Below are 27,822 nucleotides of genomic sequence, written 5' to 3' on the forward strand. Positions count from 1 at the left end.
CTGCAGAGGCCGCCCGGCGGGGCCGAGCGAGGCCCGGAGCACTCCGAGCCGCGATGGCGTCGTGGCTGGGCGGGCTGGGCTCGGGGCTGGGCCAGTCCCTGGGGCAGGTGGGCGACAGCCTGTCCTCGCTCACCGGGCAGATCTCCAGCTTCACCAAGGACATCCTTCTGGAAGGAGCGGAGGAAGTGGGCGGTAAGGGGGCTCGGGACGGGCCTGGTTGGGCGAGGGAGCTCTTCCTCCTCTTGTCTTCTTCCTCTTCTTCCTCCGGCCGCCGGTCCCCTCCGGAGCGACGGCGGCGGGGCCTGAGCTGCCCGCACGGGCCGGGAAGGAGCTGTCGCTGCTCGGTGCCTTTCGCGAATGCTGCTGGCTTCGCTGCCTTTGTTTTTGTTTTTATTCCGCTCTTGTGATCTCAGGATCTGGAGAATACACGAATATATTCTCAGGCTCTAATAGTAGATATGAACCTGTTTTAGGCTTATTATTCAGAGGTTTCTGAATTTCGTGAAGTGTTATGTTGCTCCGGAATGACAGCACTCAAGCGACACTCTTTTTTCCTTTCTGTTTGCTTAGTTTATCTAAACCCTCAGTTAATTAGCTGCTTTTACACCGGTTCCATAAAATTGCAGAGTTGTAGTACAGAGGTTGTTTTGCCACTGGTGTGATCTAAGTCTGACGTGTCACACAGGCAAAGGTTCAATGTTTGTAATTTTTTGTTTATATTTCAGTTATGCCCGGAGAAACCTGTCGAATTCTACAATTCCCCTATAGCCAAGTAGGAGAACATGGCTCTTGCTTTATAAGGATTAGAGGCTAGAACGATTTATCTTTAAAACAGCAAGGGAAAAACAAAATAAAACAAAACAAAACAAAACAAAACAAAACAAAAAAAAAAAAAAAAAAACCCCAGTCATTAGGGCATCAGAGTAAGATATTCTATAAACCAATAGTAATTCTATTTTAGAATATAATGTTTTCTTCATATTTTTAATAATGGCTTTTGGTTGCAAATTTTTGAAAAAAGCTTTAGTTAAAGCAGTTATACAATGTGGTAATAAGTATCAATTGATTAATATCCCTGGTATTGTTTACCATTTTGTAACTATAAATTATTTTAAAAGTAAGCTTTCTCAAAACAGTGTTAAGAACAGAAACCACAAATAACAGCTAAGACATCTGAACAGTCATCTTAAATGTGAGATTAAGCAATTCTACTGTGTTTACAATCTCTCATGTATGAAGCATTGTGAAAGAATATTATAGAAACATAAGGTGTATAAACCTTGTTGGCAAGCTGATATAATGGGTCTCATATGGATGGCCTGTTTGGTGCACAGGTAAAGTGCTCCCACGAGAGAGGTTCTCACAACTGAGATTTTTTTTTTTCTCTTTTTTTTCTGAAAGACTTGCTTAGAAGTGTTTTAAATTTCAAAATCTGTGGTACTTTTAGTTTGAAAAGTTATTTTATATTCCTGAGCGGTGTAGTCATCTAGGGTGTTTGTTTTGCTTTTTTGAAAGATAAATTGTGAACTCACACATTTGTTCGTGAGTTTGTGCAAGAGGGATGTACTGATGTTTTGTAGTTACTTTCAGTTGTACTTCATTGCTGGATACTGCTGTGAACAATTTCAGTTTCCTAAAAATTTCTGGGTGGTACATTTGTATATGGGTGACTAGACTCCGGGGTGTAAAAAAATCTAGAGGCATCCAAGTACTCTTCTGTAAAGATCTTTAAATACTATGTGGCCTAAACAACACTTTTCAAGTACTTCCTTACAGTTTGGGGTTTTTTTAATTTCATAATTGGTGAAAGTTTCCTAGTGGTTTTAATATTATCCCATACATTCAGTGTTTTGACTCCCATCAGTTTTTTCTGGATTATGGACTTGCACATCTTCCATTTCACAGTTTTCTTGTGTAATTTGTTCCCTCTGCAGTGCTTGAGCTGTCTCAGTTTTAAACAGCACATGGGAAATTATGAAATATATAGTATTTACTTGGAAACTGTACTTATTTCAAATTTTGAAGTATTGTCAAGGTTGCTTTATAGTTGATTTTTCATTGGTAAAAGGAAATTTGGTGTTTCTGTCCATTAAAGTTGGGACATAGGAGAGGTAAACATAGCCAGTTTGAGGATGATTGTTCATTAAAATGTATCTGGAATGACATGCTTTTTCTGTTGGATAAACTGAGATGATAGATGTATCACCTTTTTAGAGACAGTGAGCCTTGTGGGGTTGATGTTTTGTTATATGGGTTTTGTTGGGTGTGGGTGGTTTGTTTCTTATTTTGAAAATTCAGTCACTGTTATGTGTATTTAATGGAATTAATATTTGTTTTGAAACTTTGCATGGCATTACAGAGAAACACATCTCTTCGGTCAGGAGCAAGTCTGAAATGAGAAACAGATTCAGGGACACAAAATAGTCAAGTAAAACATTTTTACCTCCCTTACTTTAAAGCTTAAATCCATGGGTTTTGATTTGATTTAAATATGAGTGAACTAAATTAGATGTAGAAAGGCTGCCTGAAAAATAATTTTTACAGTGTTCTGATAAAAGCAGCTTTTGATATTTACCTAGGAATGGATGTTAAAGCAGTCTGAAGTAAGATATGTATTAATAACTGGTCTTAACAGATTGAAAGGATTGTAATTAAAATGAAAACTTTCACTTTCTTTCAGATGCAGCGACAGAACTCCATGTATCCAATTCTAGACTCAGAGAAATAGAAAGTATTAATGCAGCACAAAAGCTTGAAGTAAGAAATTTCAGCTCATTATTGTAATTAAAAGCAATGGATAGGATTTGGTTTGTACAAAGTTGAAATATTGCACTGAACTTGTTTGCACCTGGGTAAATCCAGAAACAAGGGTGACAGTGGTGTTAGAATGCGACTTTGATTTTGTGTCAAAATGCCATCACAATTAGGGACACACATGTTTATTGGTGTATGCATGTGCTGCAAATTTTCATCTTTTGCTAACTGTGACTGTTCGTGCCCTATCAGGTGGACTTGGACTGCAGCAGTAGGCTTGGCTCTGAAAAGAGTGGTTTTTTCCCTGTTCTGCTCTCTCTCTGTTTTCCTACTCTTTGGTCATTCTGACATAGGCTGCTTGTGCTCCTCCAAAACCACTTACAAATTTCATGTACCCTCATGGAAAGTGACTTTCTGTGCTCTTATAAAGGACTTGTTGGTCTTGTGACTTTATTTATGTCTCTAAATAAGCAACCCTCATGTATGCCTTCAGGCCTCAAGAGCATTGTGAAGTTAATATACTGTTTTGGGGACATAACTGTTCCTGCTTGTCCTGTTCTTAGTTTCTTGCCATCTGCTCTTGGCTGAGGTCAGAGAGAAAACACCGGATATTAGCTCCAATTTGTGCTTTGTGGCTGGTCTTAAATCCTGCCCATGGATCTTGCTAAGATGTGATTCAGCCCTGAGTTTTTTAATTCTTGGCATTTATCTCTGGTCGTCACAAACCTTTTTCTGAAAGTGAGCTGAAGTCTACGCCATATAAAAATGGAAAGTTTGGACATAACCGTGATTTTGGGCCCTCACTGTTGCTCTGTGTTTTGAATGAAATCACATGAGAAATCTGTACAATTTAACTTCTTTGCTGTCCAGTAGCTTTATGCTTTTCAGATTCCTTAAGGACTGTTCTGAGTTTACCAACGTTCATTTCTCATTTTTGCTAGAATGATAGACTGAAAAAAGTCTGTAGTGACTTAGAAGAAAAGCATGAAGCAGCAGAGCTGCAAATAAAGCAGTTGTCTGTTGAGTACCGGAATCAGCTTCAACAGAAAGAGGTAGGACACAGAGTAAAAGCTCTTCAGTAAGTATGTCCAATAAACTTACCTGTTGTACTGTTTAATGCCTTTGTTATAGTGTCTGTTCTCTTCCAGTGGAAACACTGCTCATAGCTATGGTTTCTTGGTTTGTTAATGTAGACTAAGACATATTTCATTGAATCATATTATGTAAGTCAAGCTGCCAGGAGATAGTTGAGAGAAAACACTCTGGGAATGTCATGCAGCTGTCAGAATTTCTGTTGTTTCTGGGATCACTGTGAGAACAGATTCTCTACTGGTTTGTATTTCTGATTCAGTTACTTTTAAAGAAGGCAACAGGAACCAACTCCCATTCGAAGCAATTATTTTGTCTTTAGATATCATTATTTCTATCTTAACATACACAGTTAAAGACAACAGAGCTGGCTTTCAAAATTTCTGAAATCTCCCTTTGTGATGGAAGCATCAGCTTTATAGCCTACTGTATAACATGAGATTTCACAGACCTAAATTAAGAAAGTTGCCAGCATGCTGAAAGTTACACAAAAGGGAGTTTTATTTCTGATGTATTCCCACATTCTTGGGGGAACTATAGGAAGGAGAACTATGAGATGTATAAAATTCTGCTTGGTAAATGCAATGGCAGAGTTGTTACAAGAAAATTACGTGCAGCTAATTTCCCTTTATTGCAAATGAGTAAATTTTCACTACATTAAAGCATAAAAGAACTCAAATGTAATAAAAATAACTGGAAAAACATCATAAATTGCTTAACTTTCCTATCTGAATTACTTCTTTTATATTTACATTTTTTGTATAACCAGTTAGCCTGGATATGGCTGTACTGCTTGTGTACCTTGGCTTGCCATGTCTTTGTGTGAGGTACTTTATAACGCTTGATTTAAGGGTGGGGGGTTTTTCTCTATTATGAGAATGTTTGGAGCTTTTTCTTTTTTTAGTGGAAGTGATCAGTTATTTGTGCTGGGGGTGTTGTTTAGTTCACATTTCATAAGGTCACAAAGGGTAGAGTATATTTTGATATTCTTCTTATTCAAACAATGCATTTTATTTTGTATATACAGGTGGAAATTAGCCATCTAAAAGCCAGACAGAATGCACTACAGGAGCAACTGCAGAAAGTACAGACAGCTGCTCAGACTGCTCAGTTGGGAGCTGGTGTTCTGCCAGCAGCCACTGCCTCAACCTCCTATGTTCCCGAGGTCAGACATTCCTTGGGTTTTGAAGGAGATGACATGGATTTTGGAGATATAATCTGGTCACAACAAGAAATAAACAGATTGTCCAATGAAGTTTCCAGGCTTGAATCGGAGGTTGACCACTGGAAGCAGATTGCAGTGGTGAGTGGTTTCTCTTCTACCCTATCCTTCCCTCTCCCCTCCAAATTATTGTTTTCATTGCATTTGGTGGATCTTTGGAAAAAAACTTGAAAGTGTCATATTCCAATGGAAAAGCTGTAACCTTTTGTGCTGTCACGTGACTAACTTCCAAATGCTTTTTTGTGATGCTTTTATGCATCATTTTTCAAGTTAGGTAAAAGATTTTGTGAAGAGTCACCTGAAACGCTATTTCAGGGTTTTGTTTTCATTCAGCCTTTTAAAAAAATACTTCCTCCTGGCTACAATACTGCTTTTTATTGATAGCACAGTACTGTTCAAAGTAATGGTTGGATACTTGCATGCTTTTTATACTTTCTCTTCTCCTAGTCCTTGATATGTCAGTTATAATTCATGATCTGTTGAGACAAAAAGAATATAATCTTTCAAGCTGCTGCTGACATGGGTTACTATTTTTCAAGGTGTAGCCTGATTTCGGAGGTATGCTTTTCCCATGTGAAAATACTCAAAACTAAGCAACTCTGTTGTCTTACTATGAGCAATAATACCCCCACTCCAAACTTCTACCCATTAAATGTGGTAATGCAATAATAAAAATCCATGAAAAATTAAAATGTTTCCTTTTTTTTTTTTTTTTTTTAATAATCAAAATTGCAGTGGATTTTTAGTTTGCTTCGTGTTAGCTTTGCTGTTCTCTACTTTTGAATATCAATAAAGGAGCCACTTAGATAAAAAATACATGTATCTATCATAGTTTTTATATGGCTATGTGGTTTGGGTTTTTTCAGTCTTCCAAAGTGCAAGGCACAGATGATGCTGAACAAAGTGAAATATGCAAACTACAAAATCTTGTTAAGGTAAGATGACAAACGGGTCTTCTCATGCTTTACTCTTTATGGTTTTGCATGTGGTCACATGACTTAAATATTTTTAACTACCACATTATTTAAAATGCACAGGTGCATGTAGTAGCATAGCAACACTTCAGTCAGCAATACAATATTTAGAAACAGTTACTCTGAGAAAGGATGTCTATTTGATTTGATAATTACAGTATGTTAGCTCAAAACAGTGACATTAGTATTACTTATGAGGGCACATCACTTTGTGAAGCTGTTGATGAGTTATGAGACTGTATTTTAGATCCACAGAACAATTCCTTCCTTCTCAGATGCATGTTTCCTTTTTTGGTTAAATATGCAAAATACAGATTTTACATATCATCCTAGAAAGTTACAAGAAATGCATCCTAGTGTATTCACTTGGTATGTAAGACTTGTAATTGCTTTACATTGGTTTAATATTTGCTGTTATGTAGAGCATACTATTTGTGTAAACATATCTTTTAAAGGAATTTCTTTCCACATGTTTAAAAAACAATCAGTCAACAAAAATCAAGAAAATTCTGTGAGAAATCCTTCAATAAATCCTTTCATTGGACTGGGGAAAACTTTTTTTCTTTCTTTTGTATTATGTTATTTCTTTCCTAAAAAGATACTGTGCTGTATTTTGCCATTTTGTTTCTCTAACCATATTTTAGGAGCTCAAACAGAAATTAAGCCAAGAAATAGACGAACATCAACATGAACTGTCAGTATTGCAGGATGCCCACAGACAGAAGTTAGGAGAAATAAGTCGCCGACACCGAGAGGAGATGCTTGAATATGAAGAGCGAATTGAAGAACTTGAGAATCGGTTACAGAAAGGTCTCTGTTACCACATGCTTTCTGTTTTATTTTATGTAGAGTGAATTTTGATTAAGATGCTGAATATGCATGTAGCAGTACAATAGATATCAAATATATGATGTTTAGAATTTGAATTTCAGTTTCAGTTCAGCTTCATGTTTAAGACATGTGTCCCATATCTTTTATTCACTCTGGTTGGCTTGAACACTGGAATGATAGCATTTCCTCTGTGGTATATATCAGTCAGGAGGGTCATTTTCTATTCATACCAATGGTTGTGCTCTGAATTATGCACTTTCTGGGTTGGTTTTTTAACTTACACTGAATACAGGTAAGGATAAGACATACCAAACTGAGGATAAGAAAGTAACAGGGCAAAAAATAACTTTTGTGAGAAGTACTGTGTGCCAATTGGGTTACTTGACAAAAGCTCAAAGATTGGGTGGTGAGACACTGTAACAGGTTGCCCAGAGAAGTTGTGGATGCCCCGTTTCTGGAAATGTTTGTGGCCAGATTGAATAGGACCTTGAGCAACCTGATCTAGTGAGTGGCATCCCTGCCCATGATGATGCAGATTATTGAAACTAGATGTTCTAAAAGCCCTTCCAACCCAAACTATGCTGTGGTTCTGTGATTGCCATAAGGACCACACCTTAGTTTGTGGCATAACTACAATGCAGATGATCAGTAGTTCCCACAAATAACTTTTTATTGCCTTGTAAATATTTCATGCTCCCTAAAAACAGTCGTGTCAGGTTTCCTCAAGAGGCTTCTTTGCACAAATACATAAGCTTTGCCTGTAAACCTCTATATTTACCTGGTAAAACTTGGACTTCTCAAGAGTATATACTCTCCTTTTGGAATGAGGAATCTATTACCTTCTTGGAAAGAAGGGAAGTTTTTTCACAGCTTCTCTCTACCTACAAAGGTAGTACTGATAGGGAGTTTATTTCTTAAAATTAGATACCTGTTAAGCATACCACCATCAGGACTAATTTAAGGAAGTTGAAGGCAGAAGTCCCTTATCTTTTACGTTACTGCTTATCTGCAAAATAAATATTGCTAGTGGCTTTTGAAGAACTAGAGTATTTTATATTTTTATTTTGTTCATTCTGTCTGACAACATAACAGGGAGTAGGGCAGGGTCAAGCGTTTAATCTGATACAGAAGAGAATTCACAAGTAGTGTTCCTTCAATTAACTTTTTTTTTTCCCTACACTCTTCTGATGATGCCTTTTTGTACTCTCTAACTTACTTGGAAATTATGGAAGATTGTACAGAAATATAAATGTCAGTATCATATGACAGTACAATGGATCTGTAAAAAGGTTAATTATGAAAAATGTTTTTCTTTAGTTGAAAACCTTTGTGCATCATTTAGCAAATTATTTGGAGCAAATTGTTCCCTATAACAACCATTTGGCAAACCTTTGAAATGTAATTAAATTATAAATGGATTTTGCATCAGTCTGAATTAGATGGGGTTTGATAATTTTTTCTTAGAAAACTGAGAGGTTCCAAGTTCTGATAAATTAGATTGTCATCTCCTCACCAAGAGAGGTGGAGATCAAGTATATTCTAATTAAATTGCAAACAAAGTATGTCTTGCAACACTTATCATTTAAAATTATTTAGAGCCAGGCATGTGAAAGTATTCAGAAGCTACCTGTCATAGTTAATGTAGTATGTATAGCACATCTTCAAATGTTAAACCTATTGAACCAAGCTTTCTGTTGATGATGACCATGTCTTTGTTTTAGTCTGTCTCCCTCTGTCAGGAGAAGAGGTGAAAGAATAGAAATAAAAGATCTAGAGTGATGGGTTTGGTTAATATTGCAAATAATCTCTTTTGTCTTTTAGATGGTGTGAGCACTGATGCCATGGATGACTCTAAAATTACTGAGCAGAAGAAAAGAGCTCAGAGTCTAGATGAAGGACAGGTGGAAGAGTTGCAGGTTGTAAAGGACCTAGAGGATGAAATAAGAAAATTAAATCACGAATTGTCTTCTGCCAAAGCAGAAAACAAAAATCTTCTGAAAGAGCAAGAATTTGCAAAGCAAGAAAAAATCCAAATGGCACAAAATTATGAAAAGCTTAAATCTGACTTTAATGACCTTCGAAGGTCTGTGGCAGAGGAAGATGCTGTCCTGAAAGAAGAGAAGCAGCTGCAGTCAAAGGCATCAATACCACAAGATGTTGTCAGCCTACAGCAAGCATTGTTAGGTACTAAGGCTATGATTTTTTTTTTAATTCTTTATTTTTAGTATATTTTCACAGGTTTTCACTTTTAAAACTCAAGATTTATTTTATTAATTTAAAACTGAATATGAAACTATTTACCTTTAAAGTATTGCTGTTTTAGAAAAGCATTGTCCGTTGAAGTAAGGTGAAACAGAAGAGAGAATGTTGTTAGGACTAGTGTGGCCATTATAGGGGTTTCTGATTAAGGAAGTAATCATGTCTGCCAACTGTTTGGTAGGGTTTGGTTTTTTTCTTTAAAAGTAAGTAAGCCTCAATAGAAGTTGCTTGTTTAAATTCCAAAAGTACATTTTTGTGTATGCATATAAAGGTACTCAGTTGCTAGTGTCTTCTCTTTAAGGAAACACTAACATACCTGTTTAAGAAACATCTGTAGGTCGAAAATATTTTAATATTTCATAACTGATAAACTCTAGTACCAATATCCCGCTAATGTGGGATCCGTTGTGAAAGTAAGACTCTGCTTTGAGGAGGTGACTTATGGTATGTTTGAATCTTTTATGGCGCTGATGTCTGTCATCACAAAATGCTGTGAAACTATTCTCTTCTGAGCAGCAGAGTTCTATTTGGGCAAGGTGGGAGAATGGTTTCGTTTTATTGTTGTTTGAAAAGTAGTAATTTGTCTATTTGATTTAATTTTCCTTTATAGAAGCAGAAAATGAAATAGCAAGACTTTCCAGTTTAAATCAGGTAAAGCAATTTCTAGATTAAGCCAACAAAGAAGTTCATAACAACAGTAACTGATGGAAAACAGGGTTTGGTAGCTTGTTGTTTTGTCGTTTGGGATTTTTTTTAACATTTGCATTTCTGCAGAAAATTATAATGTAAAAGAAAATAATTGTAGTTTACTTCTGTAATTATACATGGAATTTATAGAAACAATACATTTTTACTTGTGAAACTCCACAGAGCATTCTATTAGGAAAACCGTTCAAGTTCCACCTATCTCATTGTTACCTGGAAAGCTATAACCTACATTTTTAAAGTACTAGTACTACATTCTGTAAAAATACGTCATTTTTCTCTTCTGCCTTAACATGTTTCAGTTTTGGCACTTACCAAACTTATCAGCCATGAAATATTTCTCTTCCTTGTAGTATTCATAATAATACTGCATTCCATCTTACTGATGAAGTGAAGTAGTGGAACATAACACACCTTTATTTTTTGGCATTGCTGTCATCTGTAAACTCTTGAGAGTTTGTAAACTCTCAGCCTTGAAAGATTTGGTTTATTTTACATTGTATCCAGTAGTATTTTTCAACTGAGTTTTTCTATTTTTTGCATGCATTCAAGACTTCCCGTAGCGCTTTTCATAATGATGTTATTTAGATTCCCTTGATTAAAACTTCCTGTCTCACCATGCAGCCTGTGTTTAGCCTGTGTTTAGGGTGGCTCTTGCAGTTAAAATAGTTTATTCCAGCTGTCAATCCATACCTCAGAGGTGGATATAACTTCTTACCATACCATGGCTTTTTGTGCAGAAGTTTATAAACTGCACTCCTAAACCAAGTGATGAAGAAATAAATGTGTATGTATGAATGGTAGAGAGAAATACTTCACAGCAAAGAATTTTTAACTGGGCTGTTATTCACGTAGGCTTAGAGATTCTAACATAATTTCAGCAAGATAAAGTCTGATATTTATATTATTTTTTTTATTTTGAGGGACTTGAGAAGGAACTGACAAGTGCACAACATAAACATGAGAATATTCTTTCTTCGAATGCAGAGGATCAGAATTCAGAAATAAATCAGTTAAGACAAGATTTGGAAAGGAAAGAACATGAATTAGATGAAAGTGTTGCTGAAAGAGAAACATTAATAGCAGAGTTGGAAGAACTAGACAAGCAGAATCAAGAAGCTACTCAGGTAATAAATACTACAACTAATTATTGAACTGCTGAATAAATGTTTAGAATTCTGTGCATGTGTGTTTGTCTTTTAGGTTGACCTTTGAACATAGATAGTAGGGAAATACAAGTTACCTTTTGAGGCCTAGAAGCAAATACTTGGGGCCAGTATTTCTCTATATCTACCATCTCAATGTGAAATTCAGATATGCAAGTAAAACCTGCTTATTACAGACAAAGAAGTAATACAGCGTGTCAGCTGTCCATAAGAGATGTTACTTTACAAAGTCCGGTTAAATAGTCCCTGATTTTTCATTGGAACATTTTTGATGAAATTTATCCTGGTAATATTCTGGTCTGTCTTATGACAGTATACATTACAATGATTTTTGAAACTTTTATAATTTTTAATTATGTTGAATATTTAAGTTACTTTATTGCAAGTTCTTTATGAGTATTCGTGGAGTAAAAAAGTCACCAATTATATATAATCAGAATTAAATTATACCTTTTTTGTCACAGTTCCCATATATTTGACCTGTGAATTTGAGTTGCAAGCCATATGTTTTCAATTACTGATTTACCAATGAATCACCTAGGACATGAATCCAAATAAGTATGCTGAACTTTCAAAAAGTTGAAATTAGAATGTACAGATAATTTCAGTGTAATGCCACCCCTTTTTAAAGCAAGGGATGATTGCTGAATTCCAGATGTCTTGACAAACTCTGAGAGTTCTTTTTTTTAAGTGGTTTTTTTTATTATTATTATTTCTTCATTTAGGTAGCCAAGGTTGTTTTAGGGATGGTGTTTTGTTGTTTGTTTTTTTTGTAGTGAAATGTAATCTGTCGTTATTTGATATTTGGTTTTAATGAATTTAGCATTGACTAGTTGATCCTACTTGCCAACTTATGTTGGTGACTAAGAAACCCTTCCCCTCCATTTTTTTTATTGTTTAGAGGATAAAAGTGAACTAAATGCGTAGTTCATCCATGTTTTTACTACCCTAATGAATTCTGGTTTGTATTCATTTCCAGCATGTGATTACACTGAAAGAGCAGCTGTCGAAGCAACACACAGAAACTGATAGTATCATCAAACAGCTGAAACTTGACATAGATTGTGAAAGAAAAAAAGTATCAGAATTAGAAACTGAGAAAATGAAAACTATTAAAGAGTTGGATAGTCAGAAAGAAAAACTAAGCCACTGTTCATATGCACTTAATGATCTGCATATAACTAAGCAGCAGCTACAAGATCATATTAAAGATCTTCAGGAACAATTAAGGAAAGCCCAGGACTGTAATTTGCATAGTAAAAAAGAAATTGGAGAGTTACAAGAGAGACTAAAAGAAAGAGAGGGGGAACTTCGTGTATCCTTGAGCAAGTTAACCGAAAAAAGTAATGAGGAATCTAACTACGCTTGTCAAGATCTGCTTCTGAAAGAAAGAGAAGTAGAAATTGCAAAACTACAGAATGATGTTTCAGAAAATAAACAAATAAATGAAGATCTACAGAAATCTCTGTCTAATCTCAGAACAGAAAATGGAAAGCTAATAGCCGCCATTGAAGAACTAAAACAGGAGTTAAATGATGCTATTTCTGAGAAAAAGAAAGTTTATTTGGAAAAAGACACTGTTGTGGAGGCTTTGAAAATGGAAAAAAGACAGTTGGAGAGTGAATTAAATGAGACAGAGAGGAGGCTCTTGGAGCAAGCACACAATTATAAGCAGACTATTGAGGAGTTATCAAAAGCACGTAGTATGGATACCACTGCATTGCAGCTTGAACACCAGCGCCTGGTTAAGCTTCATCAAGAGAAAGACTTCAAGATTGCTGAGCTTAAAAGGACTATTGAGCAGATGGAAATTGACCATCAAGAAACAAAAGAGATGTTGACTACAAGCTTAGGAGGACAAAAGCAGTTGACAGATCTCATAAAAGAGAAAGAGGTATTCATTGAAAAATACAAAAATCAAGCCTTACAGGTTAAGCAGGAACTTGAGGAATATATGAAAGTTTCAAAAAAGCAGGATCTCTTAAAACAGAACCTGGAGGAAAAAGACAGAAGTCTTGCAGTCATGAAAGAAGAAAATAATCATTTGAAAGAAGAAATTGAACGCCTTAAGGATCAGCAGAGTAGATCTACACCTATGGTTGAACCTAAAACTTTAGATATTATTATTGAACTCGAAAGTGAGGTAACACAGTTAAAAGTGATAAAGAATAATCTTGAAGAAGAAATAAAAGTTCACAAAAAAACAATAGAAGATCAGAATCAAGCAACAGTGAAACTTCAGCAGTCACTGCAGGAGCAGCGAAAGGAAATAGACGAGTCCAAATTTCAGTGTGAGCAAATGAATGTCACACATGAAAGACTCTTTTTAGAGAAAGATGAGGAAATCAAGAATTTGCAGAAAACAATTGAACAAATTAAAACTCAGTTGCACAAAGAGAGACAGATTATTCAGACTGATTCTTCTGATCTTTTCCGGGAAACCAAAGTTCAGACTCTTAATGGAGAAAATGGAAATGAAAAACATGACTTATCTAAAGCTGAAATTGAAAGACTGGTGAAAGGTATCAAAGAAAGGGAGATGGAAATTAAGCTGTTAAATGAAAAGAATGTTTCTCTAAGTCAGCAAATTGATCAGTTGTCTAAAGATGAAGTTGGTAAACTTACTCGCATCATTCAAGAGAAGGATTTAGAAATACAAGCTCTTAATGCTAGAGTTTCCTCAGCTTCCTACAGGCAGGATGTTCTTTCCCTTCAGCAGCAGCTGCAAGCTTATGCTCTGGAAAGAGAACAAGTACTAGCAGTTCTAAGTGAAAAGACAAGGGAAAACAGTCAGTTAAAAACAGAGTATCGTAATATCATGGACATGGTCGCTGCTAAAGAAGCAGCTTTGGTGAGGTTGCAAGAGGAGAACCGAAGGTTATCCAGTAGATCTGAAAACAGCAGTCAAGACATGTCTAGAGAAACTATTCAGAATTTATCCCGTATCATTCGAGAAAAAGACATTGAGATAGATGCCCTAAGTCAAAAATGCCAAACCTTATTGACTGTCTTGCAGACATCCAGTACAGGTGCTGATAATGGGGCAGGGGGTGTGAACAGTAACCAGTTTGAGGAACTCCTGCAAGAACGTGATAAACTAAAACAGCAAGTAAAGAAAATGGAGGAGTGGAAGCAACAAGTAATAACCACGGTCCAGAACATGCAGCACGAGTCAGCTCACCTCCAAGAAGAGTTACACAAGCTGCAAGCACAAATTTCAGTTGAAAGCGATAGTACTTCAAGGCTGCAGGTAGATTATAATGGCTTGATTCAGAGTTATGAACAGAATGAGAAAAAGCTGAAAAGTTTTAGTCAGGAATTAGCGCAAGTTCAACACAGCATAGGACAGCTTTATAACACTAAGGATCTCCTCCTGAGTAAACTGGATTTGGTAACACCATCTGTGGCAACAGCTTCCGCCGTTTCACAGCTTTCAGGTGTTCAATACAGTCCTCCTGAAGCACTCAGTGAGGAGTGTAAACTCCTTCAAAATGAGTTGGAACAACTGAAAAAAAAGTTACAAGAAAAAGATTCAACTATTAGGATTCTTCAGGAAAACAATCAGCGATTATCTGATTCTGTTGCTACAGCATCAGAGATTGAAAGAAAGAGTCAAGAAGGGACTGAATCAGAGATGAGGCAGATCAAAGAAAAACATGACGTGTTACAGAAGTCACTTAGGGAAAAAGATATATTAATTAAATCTAAAAGTGATCAGTTACTTTCTGTGAGTGAAAATCTTAGTAATAAAGAGAATGAAAATGAGCTTTTAAAGCAAGCTGTAACTAATCTAAAAGAAAGAAATTTAATTTTAGAAATGGATATTCGAAAACTGAAAGAAGAAAATGAGAAAATAGTTGCAAGGTGCAGGGAAAAAGAAACAGAATTCCGTGCACTTCAGGAGACTAATATGCAGTTTTCAATGATGCTGAAAGAGAAAGAGTTTGAGTCTCACTCCATGAAGGAAAAAGCTCTTGCTTTTGAGAAGCTGTTGAAAGACAAAGAACAGGTATGTACGATCATACTTGTGACTGTCTCTTCAAACTAGACAAGTTCAAAATAACACTCTTCCTGGATGTTTTTCTGTGTTGCCAGGCCATAAATGTCCTGCCTTTTTCCTTGTTAGATCTGTAGTATCTTTACACTCTTCCTGGCAAAGACTGTGCCTCTGGTAAAATTGTTGGGTTATGTCTTCAACAGGGCAAGACGGGAGAATTGAATCAGCTCTTAAATGAAGTTAAATCAATGCAGGAAAAGGCTGTTACTTTTCAGCAAGAGAGAGACCAGGTCATGGTAGCACTCAAACAGAAGCAAATGGAGAGCAGTGCCCTGCAGAGTGAGGTACCGCCAAATAATTTCTAGTTGCAAGAAATAAATGAAAAAAAGAATAAGAAATTGCATCAGTAATATTTTTGGATTATTTTAGTAGCAATCACTTGTTTAAAGCACTTCAAATTAACACACTTGCAATGTGGCATGTGTTACATTTGCTTCATTTTTTTTAATAAGAAGTGATAGTCCAAGCAATTTAAGGTATGTTCTACACAGGTACAGCATTTGCATGAGAAGGAGCAGCGCCTAAATCAGGAACTGGAGAGGTTGCGGAATCACCTTTTAGAAATGGAAGACTCTTACACCAGAGAAGCTTTAGCTGCAGAAGACAGAGAGGTCAAGCTAAGAAAAAAGGTTTTAATTTTGGAAGAAAAGCTTGCATCCTCATCTACTGCAGTGGAGAATGCCAGGTACTCTTTTAAATATCACTGTTAATTAAAACTGGTGTTGATGCATCTATTATACTGAGCTGCTAGCCTGAATCATACTAAGCACTTGAGAAAATGAAAAGATACAAACTTATGTTACTCAGAATAAAGAGGGTGATTTGAAATATACTTGGCTACTGTTGAGAATTTAATGTATTTCTCCTTTTAGTAACAACTATCCTCAACAGTGCTTCGAACTAGAAAAAAAATCCTTCACCCATCAATTTAGTTGCATGTTAAAGAAGAGTGACTTACTTTCAAGTCAAGCCTTCATTCAATTTGAAAGGGTCTTATTTTATACACTTCAATACACAGATGTGACTGTCATGCCTTTTGAACTGCTTTCGAGACACATACACATTCTTACTTTGGGCCTTATACCATGGAAGGTATATACTGCTGAGAACATCCTTCTTCTTAGTGCAAACGTATAGAGCAAGATGCATTGAATTTCTCGTGGGTACCAGAATCTGGGTGGCTGAAATATTTTTGCACAATGGGAAATTAAATGGAGCATTCAATCATCAGTAAGTAGCAAGATATACTGAGTTCTTGGAAACTGGATTTAGAAGTAAAAACTGGTAGAGAGACCTACTGATTCATAGGAGTTGAAGCAGACAATTAGGAAGGTACGGATTTTTTTTTGTAAAGATGCTGTTATAATAATGAACAAAAACTAGGATTTTTTTTTCTAGTGCATTTCAAACAAAATACGTTAACTGGCATTTTTTTTCTTTGGTCATAAAAAAATTATTTCCAGACTTCTTTAAAATCTCTTTTTATGTTTTGTTAGTTTTTAAAGAGGAATCGGGGAAAAATGCCATAATTTTTGTAAATTGAGCTGAAAAATTTTTGCTAAGCTGTCTTTTGCTGGGATGTAATTTTCTCTGTGATAACTTCTGTTACTTAAGTAATGTGTCTTGTTTTCATTAAGTCATCAGGCTAGTCTGCAAGTCGAATCTTTGCAAGAGCAGTTAAACCTAGTTTCCAAGCAGAGAGATGAAACCATGCTGCAGCTGACCATCTCCCAGGACCAAGTGAAGCAATATGCACTGTCTCTGGCCAACCTGCAGATGGTACTAGAGCAGTTCCAACAGGGTAAGGCTAGTCAAGAAATAGCAAAGATTGCAACAAGTATTTTGCAAACTGGAATAGTTACCTTATTTTGGTGCTTTTGAAGTATTAGTTACCTTGCTTCCCTTTTAATAGCATGAACTTCAGAATCTGTTGTCTGTTAAAAAACTTTAAAAACCAGTTCTGTGAATGTGTTGATCAATACTGCATTTATGAAGTTTGAATTCTACCTCTACCTCATGAGGACCAGATATGATAATGCTGAGGTTTTGCAGTTGCATATCCCTAGAAGAGTTACATGTTGTAAATTAAGGTAGTTTTGTTTTGTCTCTTAATCCTTTAGAGGAAAAAGCTATGTATTCAGCAGAGCTGGAGAGACACCAAAAGCAGAGTGCAGAATGGAAAAGGAAAGCAGAAAACCTGGAAGAAAAAGCTGCATCACTGCAGGTGGGCTGAATAATGAAATTGAACCTTGTGAAACTAAATTGTATTTCTTCACTGAGCAGGCAAAGTAGCATTCTTCTGTTGACCATCTGTTTTCTGAGGGTGTTTACAGTCCAGTTATCGGAAAGAACAAACGATTGCTGTCTCTTCAGCTGTAATGTCTGATGTGTGTGGTATTAGGGCAATTGTGATAGTGATCTCCCTGCTTCTCTTTTTGTCCTTTTCCTACCCTCTATTTAGGTGAGTTTAGAAGAGGCAAATGCTGCCTTGGATGCAGCATCCAGGCTTACTGAGCAGCTTGACATCAAAGAGGAGCAGATTGAAGAGCTTAAGAAAGAAGGTAACTACATTTTTTTCATTTCTGCTTAAAATATTTCAAGCAGCTGAGGAGACAATGTTGTATTCCTAGAAACTCACCAGAATTCATATCCTATGAGAGACTAATTCTGTGCCACATTCTGAGGACTTCCTTGTTTATAAAGCAAATATGAAAAAATATGTTTGCCTTCTGTTAGGGATCTTTCTCAAAAGAAAGCGCTGTAGAAGTTTTTTGGGTTTTGGGGGGTTTTCCCTGTAAATGCCAAGACACTTGATTTAGCTCTATAAGTGTCGTAAAAGTTGGTGAAATACCAAATGTTGTCAGATTATCCAAAGTAGCTACCATATTTGACATAGATACAGGAGTAGAGTGAGGTAAAGGTGTGAATTGGTAAGAGATGTAGAGGCGGCAGCTCTTGAACGGATGTGACTGCCATCTTGAATGGATGCAGTGGTAACTCATGCTTTGAATATCTGCAACAAATTATTGCTATTCCTTTTTAAATGGTCATCAGTCTTACTCTTGTAATAAGTGAAGTTTTCTTGAAGCATTCTTGCTTATGACAGATAGGTGGTGTGAGGTATCATTTGAAAGTCTAAAAAATTCCAGCAAGCACTCTACAAAAAAGTTATTACTTTCTTGCTACATATTTGAACGTGTACTTACTTAAATTTAGTTCTCTCTAAGTGCAAATTCGCATTCAGGTGGGCATCCATAGAGGTGCTCCCTGAGTTCACTTATGAATTTTACAAGCTAAATTAAATTTCAAACTGCTGCATAAAGTACAACTACTGATTTTTGAACTGACCGATCTGTATATCTATGTCTCACTACAGACATTCATAGCAAAAGTTCACAAACGCCCTGGATTGAAATTAACTTTGGCATAGGCAAATACTGCACTCTTAAACTGGAAGTTCTTCATTACTGTTTAAATTTTGATATTAAACCCTTGCATAAGAAAGCAGGAGGGGTTTAAACTTCGAGAGAAAACTGAGTATCAAGCAATGTTGTATTGGCACGCAATTTACTTGATAAAAAAATTGAAATGGAATTGTTGCATAAAGGAAACAGCACTTTAATGTTGTTGTAAAATAAATCATGATTTTTATAGGAAAAAATATCGCTCCATATTCTCTATTTATACAAGAAAACATAAAATGTCTTATTGCAAATTGGCCAAATACATTCCCAGACACAGTTTTGTTAGCCAAATCTTTTGAAGGATTTCTTTATAGATTTTTTTGGCAGGAGAAGTGATTTTAATGGAAAAGTATAAGATGTACCAGATGGAGTTTTCTGCCATAAATGGTTAACAAATTATTAGAGACTGTAAATGTCTGGTTTACAGCAGTCCATGCTGAATTTTGGCTCAGGACCTTTTTGTTACTTTTCATACACCCAAAGTACGTGCTTAAGTCCTTTTCAGCTGTAGGATTCTATTTTAGAGGGAAATGTTCCATTTAAAAAATATGTTTTGTGATAAAGTTGCATAGTCACTGTGGATGGAATATAGCTGTGATGGGGTCCTGAAAGGTTTATCCTCTTTGATAAAAAATCTTTTTTTCATTTAAATTATTAATACTTTTGTTTTGACAGCCATCATAAAGGAATAAATGAAGTGAATAAAAATTGAAAAATCAATTCACAATTGTCTTGCTTTGTAGAGAAATAGCCATAGTGTGAAATGTAATTGAAATTTGTTTTCAAATGCTGCTTGTTTATTTTTTTGTGGCATTGGAAGTATAACTCTATTTCCTTCTGTTCTGTGTACATCCAAATAACTCACCTGTGTATGTCCTGTATCATTCAATAATTATTTTGCCTATGTTTTCCTTCAAGTATTGGTGTCATATTTAACCATATTTACAAAATTAAACCTTGAAACCATGGATTAATTCTCCTGTGCCTCACTCTGGTGTGTTAAGAGAGGAGTGCTGAAGAGCAGTCACATCATTGGAATGGATTTTGATGCATATGGATGTAGTTGTTACAAGAGATATTTTTGTATAATACATGTTTTGCTTTAGTTTTTAGCTTGATTTGAATGAGGAGCTTACTCTATGTGTTCCTTGAATAAGAACTTTCCCAGCATGACATTAGTTTGTTCTATTCTGTACTCCTTAAAATTCATATTTGTGAAGTAAAATGTTTGTATAAAGATGTGGAGTATTTGAACAGGGTATATTAGGTTGTATCCGTTTCAGAGACTGGCTCTTTGATGTGTACATATCCAAAATCTCTTCGTGAATTCTCATGGAGTTATTAGTGTTAGTTGAGAACCATGTTTTGTCAACATAGTTGTGGCATGCGCTTATTAAAGATTGACAGTTGTGGAAATGAGCAGAATCCTTTCCATGCACCACCATTATTTGAAAGTTGTAAAAATTCATAAAAGTCATTCTTTTTACAAAGATGTTGAGGCTTTTTAGAAATTAACTATGAGATAGATAAAACGAAAGCGTATCTTTTGTGGCTTCTTAATGAAGCATTTTTAATTAGTGAGCCCAAAAATCGTTAAAAACTAAGTTGATCAGCAGTTTTTCCAAAGGATTTAGAAGTAAGCATTAAACCTCAAAGAGAGAGAGGGGGGGAAAAAAAGTTCATCCTGTCTGCTTTTGTCTGTGGGGTAGAGTTGGTCTTCACATGAACAGTCCATGTTATGGTATATTTGTCAAATTTTTGTGTGTAAATAAGGCTTAATTGTACTTTTATTAGGCTTCAGAGGCAGTATCTTGCAGAGCCCCAGTTTGGTGAGAAATTACGCTTTTGCGTTCTTTATGGCTTAGGCCACCTCACGTTCGTTGACTTATATTTCTGGCCTATTTATTCAGCTTGCAGGCCATGATGCCTGACTGAAGGGTTTGCCATTTTTCTCTTGTTTTTGGTGCATGGTAGCTGTGGCATTTCATCTCTTCCATTCACGTTTTTGTTCCCAAAAGTATGGGTAATCTTGCTTGTCTGTCTCTCTTGCCAGCATACTGAATTATGAAGCACAACACTGTTTCTACAATGCATTAGTATGTCCCAGCATGCTGTTTCCAGAGCCTGCATCAGTCACAGGAGTGGGAAAGGTCCAAGGAGTACAGACCCTCAACAAGCTCCTGATGTTGCTCTGTTAGCCAGTAATTCATCTAGGAAACTTGAGAACTCCTTGATGCTTCAAAGGCTGTAGCAGCCTGATAGTAGGGTACACAGAATACCTGGGCTTGGGAAATACTGGAGGTTAAGGGCAGAATCAAAAAGACCTGATGCCAGCATGGAGCTTGGTCATTGTGAAAAAGATTGTCACTACAGGACTACAGACCTTGCTGAAGTTTTTTTCCAGATCTGTATTATTTAGATAGAAAAGAACAGTTCATCACACCTTCTGCAATGGATTTATTTAATGTGTGTTCCTGTACTTCAGCTTTGAGTATCATTCCTGCAATTTCAGCTTGTGGTTTTGAATAACAATGTCTTACTAAGTTGATGCCTTTTTATGAAAAAATAACATTGGTTTTACGGTTTTGGTTTTTATTTAAAAGCACCATAGCAATATTTATGAAGGTGTGTGTTATCAATAAATTTTGCAACAATATTTCAAAAAATTGATTTTTGTTTCTTTTGCTGTGACAAAAGACCATTTTACATATTCATATATAACATATTACATTTTTAGGTGAGATCAGAAGAGAAATGTTAGAAGATGTACAAAATAAATTAATGAACCTTATGAACAGCACAGAAGGAAAAGTTGACAAGTAAGTCTTTAATGAAAAATTTGGTCTCAGTTTTTGGGTTTATTCCTCTTGATGTACAGATGTGACACAGTTGCAAGAGTAGTACAGGACTGTACTTTGGTATGTTGTCTTGTAATTACACTATTATTTTGACATTTTTCAGGTGCTTGATGGTTATAAATAGTCATTTTGATTGACTTTGGCTCACTGATGTGCTTCTAAAGTAGAAGTGCACTTCTGTAGCATGAGCTCTGCAAATGGAGATAAGAGTTCTTAATAAACATATTTTATGAAGTTCAAGGTGTGAACAGCAAGCCTTTTCACATGTCTGCATCACCTGGATGTCCTGTAAATCTCTTCCTTGGTCCTTTTTTTTTCCTTCTCTACCCAACAGAACTGAAACAGGGATAGGCAGATGGGCTCCCCTGTCCCCTTCATTACATCTTGGTTTGGGACTACACAGAGCTTTCTTTTTAAATGCTCTCCTGAATGAAGAACTTAGAACAAACATTTTCCCTGACTGTAGTATGTACATCCATATTTGCTCATGTTACATCCAGTTTCACCTTACTGCATACAATATTGGTAATATTGTCCAAAGCCATAATGTGTAAGAAATGTAATAACTTAGAGAAAGAGGAAACTGGTGAGGTACCTTTTAGTTATTTGTATTTGATGTGTTTATTTATATTACTGTAAATTAGGCAAGAGTATGAGGAATAAATGCATCAATATTATGGTACCAGCTGTTACACAATAGCAACTTGTATAAATACCTTCTTTTGTTCTGCAGACTGTTGATGAGAAATCTCTTTATTGGACATTTTCATACTCCAAAAAATAAACGTCTTGAAGTGTTAAGGTTAATGGGAAGTATCTTGGGACTGAAAAAGGAGGAACTTGATCAGGTAATACTCTGCCGAAAACTAGGCGCTTTTTTTTCTTTTTTTCCTTTTTTTCCTTCTTTTTTTTCTCTTTTTTTTTTTTGTATTTTCTTTTTCTTTTCTTTTTTGTTCCTTGTTTTCCTTTTTTTTTTCAGTAGCCTTACCTGAAAATAGAATGGCTTGCTACCAGACTAAATGTAACTGCCCCTGTTCATTTTGTAGGGAAAATGTGTTTTTTCATCTTTCATCTCACCTTTTTTTCAATTTGGGACTTTTTTATGTTTTTTATATGATGATCTTAATCTTTAGATAACATTGTTTTAATAGGGTAGATTTGATTTTGCCGAGGAATACTAATGCAGAAAAGGAAAGGATTTAACTTGGGGCTGTTGTGTAGGGTAGCTGCAATATATCAGTTACAGAAAAATAAGCCTGTTATGTATGTACCAGTAGTTGTTGTGAAAAATGTGAGGCTTATGTTTTAAAATAAAGAGCTAGGTTTTTAGACTGCTAATCTTTGGCAGGTAGAGGATATGATTTTGACTATAATAAAAATTTTTATTTATCTCTAAGAGTTCCACATTGTTATGTTGCATTGCAGCTCGTATTTATTCACTTTCTTTCATGTGCTGCTTTATTGTTGTTGTTTCTAACTTTGTTTTCGTTAAATATTTCTCTAGTTATTATCTGAAGAGCAAAGAGGAGTTACAAGATGGGTGACTGGCTGGCTTGGTGGAGGAGCAGGGTCAAAGAGTGTTCCTACCACACCTTTGAGACCAACTCATCAGAACATTTTTAATAGTGTAAGAATTACTCATTCATCCTCTTGGTTTGAGTGGAAAAACAGGGAAGCTGCATATTAATCATGTTAGCTCATCAGTATATTGAGCTTCATTTACTGATGCTGCTGTATCTTGCATTAATTGTTTTGTGCAATTGTCCTGCTTTGGCAAGAGGTTTTTTCTTGCACTAAGGAAATATTTAGACATTGAAGACTATACAGTGATTAGTCTTGGGCTAATGCAGAAGACAATTACTGTTCCACTGGTTCCTGGCATAACTCTTCTTACAGTATGGACTTCATCTTGCAAACTGTGGAATGCTGGAAGTTAAATATATGTGAGACTATGGAATTCCATAATACACAACAGTGTAGAAAACCATGATATTGTATTTCGATGACTGTGTTCCCATATGTCCTTTAAATTTAAATTGAAAAGCTTTTTCAGCTGCTGCAGCTAGTGCCTTTCATGTACAGCATATAAAACTGATATTTTAAGTTTTCAAGTACTGTAAAGCAACAAATCTCATAGCATGATCCATGGGAGCAGTTTATCTGTGGAACTTCCCGTTTTGCAGGCCAGTAAATAATGTACTCAAGGACCTAGCACTGAGGGATTGGGGTTTTTGGATTGACTGGTTTTGTGCTCAGTTAAGCAGAAATCATCTTGAAATGTAGGGATTGGGTTTTTCCCCCTAAAATAGTGCAGGCACATAGGCCACTAAAGGACTGTGGTCTGATTAACTATAGAAGTAAAAGAGAAAAAATAATGCTTTTGTGTGAATAGTACAGGCTTTAATAAGCCAAATTTTATATTTTCATGCTACCAACAGCTTAATCATTCCATGCTTCCTTTATTTGAGATTCTTTATGAAATACATACATGGGCTTTAAGAGAAAAGATTGGGTTCTGTGTGTTTCTAGAGGAGAGATTGGTTGAGCAAAGACTAAGGAAATACTGTGATGTTAGTAATAGCATGGAATTCTTGAAATAAGTGGCTTGAATCCAAATGGAACCATGGTAGGAGTACATGTGTTACTTTTAGAGTTTATCAATTTTATATAAATGCTCTTAGTGAGACAACAACAAAGAGTGTCTTTTGAAAATACATTTCATTATCACTCACTGAGAACTGCTTATTACTAAGTACAAGTACAAAATTGATCGCAGGCTGTTGACAGCTTTTTGTTTTACGTATATATGTATTTTTGACTTAGTGCTTTACACCAGAGCATCAGTGAAATATATAACTAGTAGCTTCTTACAGTCTTTTTCAGAATTGTTCGTGAAATTCCTTGAAACGGAATCTTGCCCAAGCCTTCCGCCACCCAAGCTCTCTGTTCATCACATGAAAACTTTAGGTGCAGCAGGAACTGGTAAAACTAGCAGTACTCCACCCAACAGTCAAATGCAAGGTAACATTTGAATCTTTACAAAGAACGTAACTAAGGGTAGAATTTTCAAGAGGATTTTAATGATTCTGTGCTTCCTCACTTGTAAATTATGAACTTGATTTCTTCTACCCAACCATGTCCTACTTTGTCTTTTTTTTTTTTTTTAATGCTTCTCCAATCTCTTCTTCCCACTGCTTCTGTACTTCACTTTCTAAACCCTCAATACAGAAGATTAGAGGGACCAAATTCCCTTTAATATGGGAAGGATTTAACAGCACCTGTTAGAGCCAAACAGTTGCTGTGTAGACAACTCTGTATGGTGTAGCAGTGAACCCAGTGCTGATTTTCAGCATCCCTGTGGATCAGCTTGTGTTGAAGTGAGTGAAGAATGCAAGTAATACAACTTTGCAGTGTCTCTCAGGTGTGTAGAACCTGGATGCTCAGAGAGGACCAAAATAAAATCAGTTAAGTGTATGGCCAGGTATGAAATTTTTGTAAGCTCTGCAAGAGTGTTGACTTTGATTTTTCTAAGATAGAGAACAGTTTAGCTTATATTATGCATGTTAAATTAATGTACTTTGGTCTTAAGTAATTTAAGATTCAAATCTTCAATTTAGCTGGTCCAATTTGTTCTTAATTTTTTTACATGTGTTTAAGCCCTCACCTTAATATAGGCCTGCTGGTTTGCAGAAGTTTATTTGGATTGAAACTTAGATGTAAAATCAAAAGAAAATAAAAAAACCCCAAACAGCAAACCCCTACATATTATAAGTATGTACAGAGATAGAGATGCTAAAAAACCCTCTTTCAATTCACCTGAAGTGGTTGGATGTTACAAAGTGCTGTTTATTTATGGGGGTTTTCTTAGGGCTGACCCTGGGGAAGCTGTGCCACGTGTTGGGAAACCTTCCTGTGCTCTGCATTGTAGTGCATGTGCCAGGGCCCTTACACCTCTGCACAGATACTTCATGTCTGCATTGCGGATTTTTATTTCATCTGCAAAGGGTGTTCATGTTGCCTGTCAGATGTGCACATTTTTTTGGGTAGAGCTTGAGAATACTGATGGCGGACTTGGCATTGCTGGGTTAACAGCTGGACTTGATTTTAAGAGTCTTGCCCAACCTAAGCGATTCTATGGTTCTATGAGAATAATCAGAGACAGTAAAAGTCTTTGAGGGTGTCTACAGTCTATGGCTAGGAGATTTTCAAGGACTTACATGTTGCAGAAGTAATAGGCAATTTTAGAATATCTCTCTGAACAAATGCTGAAAAATTGGATGGATTTAGGAATGCTTTTTAACAAAGTGTTTTCACTGTTAGTTTGGGGTTTTTTATGTTCCAGATTCTCCAGTCGCGGGAATGGGTAGAAGACCAGATGCAAATCCATTTTTAGCACCTCGATCTGCAGCGGTGCCTCTCATAACACCAGCTACTAGTTCTGGACATCTGCTTATGAAACCTATTTCTGATGCATTGCCTACTTTTACACCACTGCCAGTGTCCCCTGATGCCAGCGCTGGTGCTGTATTAAAAGACCTCCTAAAACAATAGATGGTCTTGTATCAGTATGATGATGGTAGCACTTTAAGGAAAATGAGAACACTATGTTGTATATAGTTTACCACAATGAGGCCTTCTGTAAAAAGTTATGTATTTGATTGCAATTGTACTTTGCTTTTCTTGTACTTACAAACTTATCAGTGCTTTGGGAATTCTAATGGTGAAATGAATGATTGCCTTCTGTATAGCAGGCATTCATTTTGGGTGTGGGTTAAATATTTAACTGAAGAAAAAATCTATCTTGTTGCTAGATTGTCACTAAGACAAAGGAATTTTAAATCTTAGGTATACTAGGTTGTTTCAGATATGCATAGACAGCATTAACTCTTTGGTGTTGAGATCTGTTTTTCCATTAAAATGATCTGCCATTTGCCTTCAAGAACCAGACCTAAAAAAAAATACATTAACCACCCAGTTAATGGTGTTTATTTAATGTACTTTTGGACATGTATCTCTTATTTACAAGTTTGATTGCATTTGGGGGCAATTTGAGGCACATTGATCTCTTTGCACAGCGATTTGATATACCCCCAGACAGACTAACAGCTGTTTTCAGCACTCAAACCCATCAGCACCAAGGAGTTAACTGTGGAAGTGAGGCTTCACATCCATGTGAAGAGTGGGTAATTTAGCAAATTATACATTTGCACGTATAAAGACACTGTGCTCTAATGGTCCAAGGTGTATATTTGAGATACTTTTTATCTTGCAAGATTTTGTAGATCCAAATATAGACTTGAAGCTTGAACACATATATAGAATTAAAAGGGAGGAAGGTGCTTGCTTATCTCAAGTGTGTAAATAGGTCTTTGCACAACTAAGGCCAAAGTCAATTATTCTGTAAATTTTGCTGTGATAACTTGTACACTTTGTTCAGCAGATAAAGAATGAAGTTGCATACTAAAGAGTAAGAGTCATCCTCGTGGTGAATCTGAGATAAACATCTTCAGTTTAAAATGTGTAATTTCTAAATTCTTTTATATGCCTCTCCTTGTTAAGTCAGTGTTAAGATAACTGTTGTGGAAGTTCTATATTAGAACTGTCAATCGTCTTCATTTTCATTAAGGTCCTAGATGAAATTGATGTAAGAGTTATATTTAAATAAAATTAATTCCTGAACTTGTACAGAATCAACCAAAATAATGCAAGAAATCTTTGCATTTATTTATATAGAGGTCAAATAGTTAATTTCTTTTGTTGCCTTGAAACCTAGCAAAGGTTTTTTTAATTACTGTACTTATCTTAAGAGCTGTTTGAAACCCTTTTCTCCAGTATAGTAGTATTTCATGAAAGACTTGGTATATTCATCACTGGATTGACCTACCATATTGGATTTTGATTTTAATATTTTTATCCCATTATGGACAGTTTGGCCGTTTGATTTCTGAAAAGATAGCAGCCACATATTTACCAAAGTAAATTCTGTGTTATGTAATAAATGTAATGAGAATCTCAGATTACCTCAGCTGAGAATATTGCAGTTAGGTACTTAAAATGTACATCTTCATTTAAACTGGACTGGAACAGCTACCTTTTTTTTCTCTATAGCAATTATAAAGAAAAGTGAAATCAGATGGCTTCTGTGCAATCTCTCTTGGTCTTGTAGTCATGTCTGCTTAAATGATATATAGTTGCTTTGCAATAAAATTACCTTCTGGTGAGCCAAAGCAGAAGAAAATGTTTAGTTTTAAAAAATTATGTGACTTACGTGTTGTAAATTACAAATGGAGTCATGCTGCTCGCTGTTCTCTGAAGATACTAACAGAGCAGTTCTTAACTTTTTTTATGCATTTTTTTCTTCGTTACTGCAGAGAACTTAATATGTACACATTTCTCTTCCAGGAAGCTTTCTAAATGCCAATAAAGAAAACATAGTAAGACCA

General features: G+C 35.9%; 1 protein-coding gene across 1 annotated transcript; it reads left to right on the forward strand.

Moving 5' to 3' along the window:
• Nucleotides 1-27,822, forward strand: TRIP11 (thyroid hormone receptor interactor 11). Its single transcript, XM_040068818.2, has 20 exons — nucleotides 1-192; nucleotides 2,681-2,757; nucleotides 3,696-3,806; nucleotides 4,871-5,146; nucleotides 5,932-6,000; nucleotides 6,684-6,849; nucleotides 8,692-9,054; nucleotides 9,740-9,780; nucleotides 10,758-10,961; nucleotides 11,980-15,009; nucleotides 15,201-15,341; nucleotides 15,549-15,742; nucleotides 16,695-16,858; nucleotides 17,178-17,281; nucleotides 17,519-17,618; nucleotides 21,259-21,340; nucleotides 22,113-22,227; nucleotides 22,884-23,006; nucleotides 24,253-24,400; nucleotides 25,722-27,822. The coding sequence occupies exons 1-20, from the start codon at nucleotides 54-56 to the stop codon at nucleotides 25,928-25,930; spliced, it is 5,856 nt and encodes a 1,951-aa protein (XP_039924752.1). The 5' UTR covers nucleotides 1-53; the 3' UTR covers nucleotides 25,931-27,822.

Source organism: Hirundo rustica, chromosome 6, assembly GCF_015227805.2.
Source record: "Hirundo rustica isolate bHirRus1 chromosome 6, bHirRus1.pri.v3, whole genome shotgun sequence".
Lineage (NCBI taxonomy): Eukaryota > Metazoa > Chordata > Aves > Passeriformes > Hirundinidae > Hirundo > Hirundo rustica.

Bases quoted from the DNA above. Each gene is read 5' to 3' on its own strand.
- TRIP11 (XM_040068818.2), top strand. From the start codon at position 54: ATGGCGTCGTGGCTGGGCGGGCTGGGCTCGGGGCTGGGCCAGTCCCTG. The intron at 17,282-17,518 runs GTGGGCTGAATA...CCCTCTATTTAG, and splicing joins AAAAAGCTGCATCACTGCAG to GTGAGTTTAGAAGAGGCAAA. The intron at 24,401-25,721 runs GTAACATTTGAA...TTTATGTTCCAG, and splicing joins ACCCAACAGTCAAATGCAAG to ATTCTCCAGTCGCGGGAATG.